Source organism: Amblyomma americanum, chromosome 6 (genome assembly GCF_052857255.1).
Source record: "Amblyomma americanum isolate KBUSLIRL-KWMA chromosome 6, ASM5285725v1, whole genome shotgun sequence".
In the NCBI taxonomy this organism is placed as follows: Eukaryota; Metazoa; Arthropoda; class Arachnida; order Ixodida; family Ixodidae; genus Amblyomma; species Amblyomma americanum.
This window is the reverse complement of record NC_135502.1, coordinates 23,764,149-23,775,493: the sequence shown is the minus strand read 5'-3', so window position 1 is coordinate 23,775,493 and position 11,345 is coordinate 23,764,149. Positions and strand designations below refer to the sequence as shown.

At 44.1% G+C, this 11,345-nt stretch overlaps 1 protein-coding gene across 1 annotated transcript; it reads left to right on the top strand.

The window, feature by feature from the left end:
* The first annotated feature begins 888 nt into the window (after positions 1-888).
* LOC144136453 (uncharacterized) lies at positions 889-6,793 on the top strand. The gene is made up of 3 exons (XM_077668788.1): positions 889-2,089; positions 3,718-3,881; positions 6,554-6,793. Exons 1-3 carry the CDS (start codon positions 1,996-1,998, stop codon positions 6,755-6,757), a joined length of 462 nt encoding a protein of 153 aa, XP_077524914.1. The 5' UTR covers positions 889-1,995; the 3' UTR covers positions 6,758-6,793.
* Positions 6,794-11,345: the final 4,552 nt, after the last annotated feature.

Below are 11,345 nucleotides of genomic sequence, written 5' to 3'. Positions count from 1 at the left end.
TTATGTGTTCAGGCATTGACGTTATTCAGGCTCTCATGACCCTTTCTAATTTCAATTAAATTTTATTTGTGATGGGAAAACATGTCGACAAAACGGTATGGACAATTAGTTTTGCAAGAAACGGTGTGATTTTCCTGAAAAACATCTTATATCACAGGAAGGGGAAAAAGTCGCTTTTAGTTTGCTAAGCTGCAAGTTTGGATCTGTGCAAAGCGAAACAGTGTCCTTAAATTTTTTTCAGAATCCGCATTAAAATTTTTGTGTTTGAAGTAGCTCAAAAGTCTCCTGGCTCTTAGTTCAACGCGACAAAATCCCAAACATTGTCTAAAAGTTTTGCGTTCTAAAAATGGCCCTTTTATGGACGATAATGGGACATAATCCGCCAGTCTCACTGTACATCTTTATTGACGCCCGGCGTGTGTTCGCTGCTTAGCACCAACATGGGGGCAAGCAAACGCAACCTTACCATTTATCTCACTTCCAAGCCGGTAGGTGTCGCGGCTTGCGACCGATGAGATGGGATCGCTTATACACCGTGCTACGCACTATCGCCGGTGACCCGATCCTCGCCGTGATTGCAGAGCGTTCGAAAGGTGGCGCGGCGCTCTTTCGTTGGGATGGAAATTTTCGGAAAACTTGCTTCATGTTCTCGCTATACTTTATCGCTGTTCCCGGATGATGTTCGGCTCAGTTTGTCGAGAACTGGAGCTAAAAGAGTTTCGTTCTTAAATTTCCACCCTAGTTAGCTAGTGCCTAATAAGCATGCTTTAGAAAGCCTTGGAATTGGTCTTGGTAATTCTGCCATAGAAACGTAATCAAATATCATGATTACGTTAACTGTCACAAAGTTACAGAACTTAGAAGGAAGCTTGTCCGAGAAGGCAACATAAGGTATCAAAGGGCCGCCAAAATATGTCCACCTAAGAACGTTAAGGTGGCATAAATCAATAGCATCCACTCTTTCGTTTCCATGCCTTCATCGCTGTGGCCTGAACGTGCGGTGTTTCTAATCAATAAGTGCCCCTTAGTTATTTCACACTCGATTTTAGCAATCCCCGTACGCCACTGGGCAACACTCAGCCTTACAACGCATTACTTGCTGCTAGTATTCGGTTTGTCCAACAGTTTGCAGTTGACAGTTTACTTTTGACCTCTGCTGAAGGCACGTGCCCACGATAGTGGATTGTATGGTATGTAGATATGTGAACCGATGACTGCGAAAATGGCGAACAGTTAACTTGAGATTGGGCTTAATTTTAACAGAAGGAGAAAATAACGAAACTGATTCATTTACATTGGACACAAAAAGATATGCAGGAAGTTTACCGAAGCAGAGAAGACGCTTTTATGCACCAAGCCACCACCATGAATGCCTTCCCCAAATAGCCTCATTATTGATATCCGCTTCCCTCTCCCCGTCTTGACGTGATCTTTAAGCAGAAGTACACGTGCCCTTATTCCCCCTGCACTTACCACCCCCGTCATAATTCAAAGGCATTGGAGGAGGTGCTCCTTAGAAGGATTACGGCAATGGCAGCCCTTTACTCGTCGGTGACATGCCAGTGAGGCTATAAAAAAAACAGTACCTAGCATATGCCCAAAACTGTTTGCGCTGGCCGCTGAAATGTATGTTCGCCACCTGCTGTGAACGGGTCCTGGAACAAAGGCTTCAAGAACAATATGACCAGAGGAAGTTAGTCTAACGGCTACTAGGAAGTAATACGCCACACTGCGACTGACGGACATACTGAGAGCCGGAACCTCGTCAGGTTTCTGGATGAAAATAGACCGCACGACCTTCTATACCATATTGATAGCCCAGTCTTGTGCCGCAAGGCAAGTACTGGGAAAAAAAGAGTGGCGAAAGGCACGCTGCCTTCTAAATCATAGAAGACAAGGAAGAAGGCTAGCATCTCAGTGCGCCACAACGCCAGGCCAACAACAACAACAACAGCAGCCAGCAGCGTACAACACAAAAGCACCACAAAGTCCACGATGAATCTCCCTGCGACGGAAATCCAGCCACTGCCGCAGTTAGTGCAGCATGAAGGCGAAATTATAGTCAAGTTCACCGGGAGAAGCACTGCTGGTGAGTGTTTTTTCCTCTGTGTTCAAGGTCATGCTGCAGATTGTGTGCAACGTGAAAATAAAAATAGTTACGCGGGCCATTTCGAGCTATTACCATGTTATACTTTATTTTTTCTCTTTCATCTGGTACTTTGAGATTTTTTAAACAAAAAACGAATTTATTTTGTCTACACCTTTGCTTAGTTCAACCGGTATCACTAGAGAACGCAAATACGTACATAAAATGCGATCGCAATGAAGAAGGAGGATGGGCAATACGAAATTTAGGAGTTTCTACTTTGCTTCACAAAGGGTCATGCATATAATTTCAATCATGTCATGCGATCATAGCGCTCTTAGTACTCTTTCTAACGGTACGGAACGCAGTTATTAATATTAGTCAGCCGTCAAGTGCCATCAAATTTTTGCAACATGCGAAAATGATTAAAATAGATCGAACATTACTTGAGCATTATTACACTTAACGGTGGCAGAATGTAAACAGAATCCAGATGTTTCGGCTTTCACAGCTTTGCAATAGGCCGAAATCAATTATTACTATTGCCTAAACGACACTTAATAAAACACGTTGCAGGGCTAATTGGCGATGCATTGTTTCTGTAAACGTAATTCAGCGCTACTTTTTTCAAAGGAGCACGCAGAGATCATACATGACAGGATGTCTGTGTGCTCGTCTGAAATTAGTAGCGCGGGTTTACGGTTCTAGAAACAACCTTATTAACATATTGCTATGATTGTACAATTTGGATTGAGTACCTGTACTGAGTTCATGTAATGAATGTCCTAAAGAACATAAAAGATGCTGCAAATTCAAGTTTTATTCATTTGGATCCCTGCACGCTATATGGTTTTTTAATCTATTTCAGAATGGCAGTTATATTTTTTATGTTTGTTCATGCTTGTTTGCTATTGTTTACTGTTTATTTTTGTTTCTGAGCAATGTGCGAAGTTTTAAGCGCACTAGCAGTTACTCATTGTAAGCTAATCAGTTTTCAACATGCGTAAGACATTAAGAACCTCACTTCAGCAATGCCGCGTCGGTGGCTGTGATTAATTTTTTTCTCTCCACAATGCAGGCCAGGATGCATTCGCGAAAATTCGCAATAGTCTTGGCGCTTTTACAGCTATTGATAATATTCATGCAGCACCGAATGTTGCGAAAGTGTTCAACCCACGATGAGAGACCATGGTGTTCAGATTGAACGATTGGAAAAGCCCCATGCCAAGTTTAGTGTCGATAGCGTCATTAAAGCGACCCCCGATACATCAATAGTTTTTCTCTCTACCGTTAAACGACACCTGTCGATGCGGTCAAGCAACTAAACAGGTAAACTGCACAGGGCCAGATCATGGCTTGAGTTCCTGGCTGAATCTCAGCTAGAGCAAAACGCACGTCGTTTCGTTTATTTTCTTGCTCCATAAAAACAACCGTGACCTTACACTTCGACGTGACAGTTAGCGAAAAGTTTTACTTTGATGGGGAAAACCATGAGGAACGCCACATATGAGCAGTTCCACAACAAGAGCAGATATTTGCTCCTACGAACAGACAATACGGAACGAGGGTAGTCCTGTGAAGTCTTCACTGCTTCTCCTCGTTTTTGGAACTGCGCATGCCACTGTCCCCAGAGGCTGACCTCGGCGAGTTGATCGAGCGCTACTGGTACGACGTGCGCTTCGAGTTCTTCATTGAGGGCCGCAAGTCCACAACATACTGCATCAGCACCGAGCAGGCGCCCACCGTCCGCCTCCAGCAGCTCAGGCTCGTCGACATCACCAGGGGGCACTACGAGGTACGTGCGGAACGTAGTCATAATATGACGTTTAGGCTTACGATGTTAAGTGTTTAGATACGTTAATGGGATTTTTTTTTAATTTCGTTCTTCACGTTAGGGTTTAATCTGCTGAAACGGTGTGATGACGTTGATAACGGCGAGAAACTGGTTATTGTAACAGTGCAGTCTGCTGGCCTAGTCGGTACGTGATACTTGATATGTCAAGCATCGAAAAATGCAGGTGAGCACAAGAGTAGAAGTAGACAGCACGATAATAGAAAAGAGTTCAGCATCGAGTAGAAACTTCTCTTGTAGCCGCGCGTTTTTTTTTTTTCCTTCTTAGCATCATTCATGCTACCTATCGGAAAATTTTAACCTGAATGAGAACCTTCGTTTAAGAACAAAAAGTATATTCAGTATTATTCCGACGAATTACTGCATGATATTATGAGTGTATGTCGTTGTATTAGTTGAAAAATTAACCATGAATTCCAGCCCTTGTGAGCCACGAACCGCCAGTCCGAAATATCAGCAAAAGTTTCATTTTGCACTGTTTAAAAGACTCCTCGCAAGAACTAGATGTTGTTTTCGGCCAAATAACGTACAGGTATATGTAAGCAATGAAGGTGAGAGCACGTAAGTCAGGCGCGAATTAGCTTTGACGGGTATATTAAAATGTGAACGCCATTAAGGCAATTATAAGCTCACCTCCACGGTAAAGAACCCCAGATGGTCGGAATTAATCCGGAGCCTTCCACTACGACGTCCCTCACAGCTCATGTGCAGCTTCGGAATGTTAAACGTCACATGTCGCAGTAAGTTCCCCCATGAGGCACCACACAAATAGCGTTTATTAAATGTAGGGCATAAACCCGTTAAAGTAACTTTCGCGTACATATGGCTCGTGCTACTTGCACAGCACGTGAAAAAAAGATAAAATTTCTTATAAAAAAAATGAAAGTCGATTTGCGTAGTTACGCCATGTGCAAATCAGATGCGCTAGCATCTGGGTTTTCTCTTCGGGTTTGGTTCGAGCCTCGGTTTTCAAGATTCTCTCCATTCTTACTAGATTGCTGTGAGTCCTCACACCAATTGTGGTGCAGTTACGCAGCGGTTAAGCGTAGTGGCACTGCCCTGCGATGGCAGGTGCTGCCACCGGCGGGATTTGTGCGATCCAGATTGCTCTTCCCGAGAGACCTCTCGCGACCAGCCATTAATTGAACTGCCACCTGCCACGGTGGGCAGTCTGTTCACAATCAAGAGGGCAGGTTGTGATGACGTCAAAACGTCAAGCGGACTAGTTGGCTAGGTGGCAGGTGCAACCCGATGGGCACACAGAGGGACCACACAAACTGATAGACAACGGTCTTTCAGCTGAGTGGTAGCCTTAGTGCTAGCGCACTAAAATGCCCAGGTTCTTTCACGCAATGCAGCCTGCTTCTCCAGCACTATACACGATAAGGTAGAAAAAAAAGCTTTGTTTAAGAATTAAGAAACCCTGGCAGGCGGTCAGTATTGACCTCCGAACGTGATGCGCACCTGAAGCGATACATGAGGAAGCAATTAAAACAAACTTCGCAATAAAATATTAAATTTATATAGTTTATGTTTACTTATAAGCAAGTATTAGTAGATTTGATGCGAAGAGTATGTAAATTTGTTTATTACATGCAGGCATTTCTAAAGAGACTAATCAACGAATTGAGATTGTTTATCCTCCCGTACAGCCAGCAGTCATGATGAAGCAGCAGAACTAAGCAGCTGCCAACCAATAAGAATAAATTTGCTGCAGTATAACTACTGCTGAATATGGTTAGAGAGAGAAAGCTGTGGTGCATGCGTTGGCGGATACAATGTTGTGGCAGAAACACAACACCGGGGCAGTACGCGTTGGCGTTGACAACAATGCTGCAGAAATGCGGCACTGGAGCATAGGCCACCGGCGTACATTTGGTAAATTGGCACTGACGATGGAAAATTTATGGCGCGCATAAGTCGCTCCCTGGGTCAGTGAAGACCTCAACTTCGCTTTCAGGTACGTGGCTGTGGTGCCCACCTAAAAAAACGGTGTTTTCACACAATATTTCTTGGTTAGGAATACTATACCGCCAGCCGTTTTTTTTTTCATCCGAATATATCCTTCAATTCGAAAGAGGCTGATTGTCGTAAAGATAATTTTACAACGATTTACAACAACAGCAGCTTGTAGCACTGTTCCATAGGTAAATGACGTCACCATCAGTCTTAATATATTGTAACGGGAAACTCTCGCTTTCACGTGCTGCGCCGAACGCGCTGTTTCCCAGGTGGGCATGCGGCACAATGGATACGTGTACCGAGGTCTGGGCACTTTCGGGCGTGCGCCAGCTTCGGTCCCGTGCTCGTGGTGGAGCTGGGCTCTGTGCACTCATTAAGGTAGGTGGGGTTACCAAAAGATGGCAGTCTTATGAGGCATCTCTTGTCTCGAGGAAATTCACCTCAGAGTGAACAGTTTAGTTTTTTCACTTCAGAGCACACAAAACTCCAATCTCCTTCTGTCTCTGGTGGCAAGGCCAATATGCGCAATCCTGCCAGTTCCATCTGTACAGACTACAGTAACGCATGGTGATAAACCCAAAACGTCATTATTTATGCTTGCAATTCATTCCCACTGAGATTTCTTGCGATCTGTCCTTTCAACCCATACGCAGGCCTCACTCCTAATCCTGGTGACCAGTGACCTACCGGAGCTCCAGCTGGAGTCGTGCGAGCAGCCCAGGATCTTCCTTACGATCAAGCTCAGCTGCGTAGCCCGGAGCTGGAAGACACCACCACAGAGGGTTCGCAGGGGCATCACCTGCATAGGCTACGTCGTCGAAGAGGACGAGGAGCTGCACTACGGCGACCTGGAATGACCACCGAGCGCCGTGTCACGAAGTTCACCAAGTCTCGACGAGCCACGGTCCACCATGTGTTGTACTCAGGATATGTTCCAATAAACTGGTTGGGTGTCCCGCGTAGGCTCCTGGGGGGGGGAGCCTACGCGGGTTAATTTATTGTGTAATGATTGTTAAATGATTGTTAAATTTCGTGTTAAATGTTTGTTCAGTTTTCACAAATGTACTTTGCGTGAAATAGTTAAATGCACTGCGACGCAGCACGAAGCCACTAACTAATCAACCCGGATGCTGCGAGGAATGTTCGACTCTGTCCCGCTCTTGGCGAGTGTGGTGAATATGCCTGACGCTCAAGCGAAGTGTCAGAATGAAAGCAGAAATAAGCCAAGTCCCCCAGAGTCGGTTTGTGTCGCAGATGCACTCGCGTTTAGGAATACGGGAAAGCGTAACACCCACATCGTTGCGGGTGCTCGTATTAAAAAATGCGTGCGTAGTTGCACCGGCAATCTTTATACACTTACATAGAAGCATGGCTAAAAGCTCGTTTGAGAAACCTCGGTAGTTATAAGTGAGGTGGAAATAAGGCAACTTTTCAATCGCCGATTTCACGACGGAAAATTAATGCACTCTTTCTACAGGAAGGCGCCAGCACCCTCTGTGGGAGCCGTCTTTTTTGCCCTGAGTGCCATTTCGATTCGCGATGTGTTTAAACTAGCCTGGCACTGTGCATAATAATGACTTTTAACTAAAAACCTTGTGATAAACGCTGTATCTCGTCCTTCGTCGTGTAAGCGCAACAGCTAGTGAAAATATCCACCACCGAAGTCGGCCAGAAATGGATGTTGGGACTGTGTCCAGCCTGTAATCGCGGATGATGTATTTTCCGATCTCCCTGCTTTGACCTTCGCAGCCTTTGCCGAGTTAATGAGACTGGTGTTCACGGAGCCTGTGGTTCAGCATTTGCGGCTCCCCGAAACAGTGCAAGCTTCGTAGTAGCAAAAACGACCCAGTGTAATTTTCTGACCTAAGTTGTCAGGGCTTACAAGCGTGTAAGTGCGGGGTGGATGGTTTTTCACGATAACAGAGTAGCGCAAATGAGAAGTGCCGAAGACATAATAGACTGCTTCAGCACTCTGTGCGTCCAATCTGTTCTGCATTCGTCATTTCTGCTGTTTTGTTACTGTGGAGAGGGTTTTTTCACGTTGGGTAAAGCTAGCCTATCTTACCTGATCACGGCTACCCTGTGGGTGAGGAAAGCTGCGTCAATGGCCTACATGCGGCCCTGTTTTTTACGTTCTGATCTCCAAGACAGCCAGTAAATCGCGGTGGCTGCTTTTGTGCAGCGTTTAGCCTTCGACGAGTTACGTCGTGCCTTAAAAAAGTGAGACAAATGGCAGAAGTTGAGGTGTGCGCTTCAAATGATTTCATCCAACGAGATAAGAAGCAGCGTGGGCATCGACATGAGCAGCTTGCTGTTTCCTGGCGGTAACTGCAGATACAGCCGCTTCGTTGATTTCAGCACGAGGCATAACTCTTCCTACGCTGCGGAGCAACTCGCTAGCGATATTTCTCGTGAGTATTGGCGGCTTTCACGAAATTGAAGCCGTGCAGCGGCGCTGGCGCGAACTAGTCTGGTCCCGAAGGAACAACTTTGGCTGATACCAAGGTGCGAGAGCAATCGGGGAAGTCAACGATGCCCTGGAATGAGGGCAGCGGCCTGACTTGGCGTCACGAACCACTGAGACCAATAAAGTTTTTCAGCATCATCATCATCTAAGAAGGGTCGGCGCACGGAACCCCGCCGTTTCTTCCGTTGCGTGATTGGTTCGCCTGCACATCCAGACGCTCTCGTCTGAGTCTTGCGGTGAAGTAGAAGCCGGAGCTTAGGAGGTGTCCTGCTACGTAGATGATAGATGTTTGCATGCTGACGAGATAGAAGAGGCGATAAGTGTTCTTGCGCGAGTATTCCGGGGGCGTAGTCTGGAAGCTGTCCATTTTCCGTTGTTCATTTCACGTCTATTCGGTCCTCTGTCAACAGCAGGCGACCGGACCTGACCATTGGCTTAAATTGGCTGCGATATGCAGCCTATGGTGAGGTTCGGTTGACAAAAAATCATATGCCCGGACAAACTTCGTAAGACTTTGAACGCGTTACAGGTGTCCAGCGATCACTGATGCAGCAGTAGATACTGCGCATAAAAACATAAAAACAGAAAATCAGAAAGAAAATGCTCACATTGTAATAAAACCAATCCACATAGCACATGCGATTTCCACAAGAAAACTTCTATACATCCTTTTTAATTCAGCAGGGATATATGTTCAATTTATTATGCCTTCATGTTTACTTTGAATATTGATTGTTCGTTAGGTCAAAGACTGTCTACCGTAATTTGTTCTAACTTTCGGAAGCCTTCTTGTGTGATGTCTGAAACCGTACTGGCGATCAACTGTTACGTAGAGATCCTTGCATATGTGTGTGGCGTGTATATGTTAAATTATCTTATACAAGTATATTTGGTTGGCCATAATCATGTCGTGATTTACAAATAGGTTCCAAGTGCGTAAATCTTGAATGTCTACTATATAATTTTCAAAAATTCGTAGCATTCTTTTTTGTAATACCATCAACTTATTAGTTATGTTGAGTAGTGGTGCCCCAAACTAGCGAACTGTAGGAAAGCTTTGAATGAATTAAAGTGTAATAAAGAGATTTTTTTAACCAGAAAGGTGTCATTGTCGAAATTTTTCTAATGCATCCGATCGATCGGGCTATACCGGTGGACAAGTGCTCTACATGGCATGTCCATGTCAGAGTTTCCTGGAACCAAACTCTTAGAAATTTCTGCTGGGATGTTGAATGCTCGTTGTTTTATACATAATTTGCATCAAGTGTTGGTCACGTTTGTTTGGAGGAGAAAATATGATATATTCAGTTTTAGAGGAGTTTAATTGCAGACAGCTTTCATTTAGCCCTTCAGAAAGAGTGTGTAGATAGCGATTTGTCACTGACGGAGGAGCGAATGAACGCGAAATGGGCAACGGAAAATGGACAGCTTATAGAATGCAGCCCCTGTTGCCAAGAATACAGAAAGGGCAAAGGGTCAGGACGTTTGCACGTTGTGCAGTGGACTGCTTACAGGACCATGACAGCGCAGCTCTTATCAGGTACAACACCTCTGTTTCTAAAGAGTTTATTTGCGTGGACCCATGTAGGTATGAAGAGCTTTTGATAACAGCCATCGCTCAGCACACATGACTAACTCAAGCACGAGGGGTTTTATGCCTGAGTGCCCCTGTAATGGAAGGCCTTATTACGGTGGGCGTGTATGGTGATTTGTTTTCTACGGAATAGGGGCAGGGGGTTTTACAGTGATTTACTAAATAACAATGTCTTTATTCATGTCATATATTAAATGCATGATACTGGAGACCAGCAGTAAAAGCTGTCACCATTAACACCTTGGCACAGCTGCAGGCCCCCTTACACAGGACAGCGTCACAGCGGCATTCTTTCTTTTAAAAAAGGCATACAGTGCATGATCTTAAATTGGATTTCATTCTCTGACAGTAGATGCGACATAGGATCACGGTGAAGTAAGCAAAAAGAAGCAATCACATTTACAAATTCTTTCATCCAATAGAAATAACAAATACATATACAACGATAGTGCCGTCCAGGGAAAAAAAGCGGATAAAGGAAACATTGTCACTTAAAGCACTGAGAGACATAATTAACAGAACTGAGGAAAGGTGGTTCGGAATAGTGAGAAGCAGTTACAAGCCGCACACAAGTAATATCATTACGGAATGTCAGAGACAAGGAAAGGAAAACAAACGATCCTTCGAACTTGTAATGCTTTTTTACCTCTTTAAAGGTATAGTTGTCTGGTACGTTTTCTCCTTTCAGATTATTTATTAATCTCGACAACTGATTTTGGCCTGTTTGCAGACCGTATGTCGCGCGAAATGTTTTTACAGTTTTACAGTGTTCACTATTACGGTTTACGTGGTTCGGAACGTTGCTTTGTAGGTCAGCTCACTCTCTTAAGAATGTACTAGCAATATTCATTTCCTGTTTATAAAATTACTTAGTAGGTAGTCATAATAGGCACCACGTTTTATATTATAAATAATTCATGCGAGTGGAAATTTTTATGTATATTTTTATTCCATGAAGAAACCTTTGTAGTGTATCAAGTTTTTATATATTTCCCAGGAAATAATTGCGATCGGGATAGAGTTCAAGATTATATTTCTCTCCTTTGCTCGGAATAAAATGGATTTATTCTTAAATACATTAAAGTGAGGTAGTTTTATTCCAGTCCATTGTTCAAGAGCAAGGAGTACAGATTCTACGGAGTCAAATAATTCTTAGATATCTTTTGCTGTTAAGGAGTTACTCGTGTCGACGGCATATATAACGATTTGTGCAAAAGGCGCAATGCTCATAACAACGTTAATGTGCACATTAAACAGAAATGGACCAATTACAACCCTGCGGTACTCCTGGACACTTGCAACTGTTGTGAGACAGGGCCATCCATTTTAACCATTTCTTTTCGGTATCCCATAGCATATTGTATTAAAAATTCAACTTAGCCAC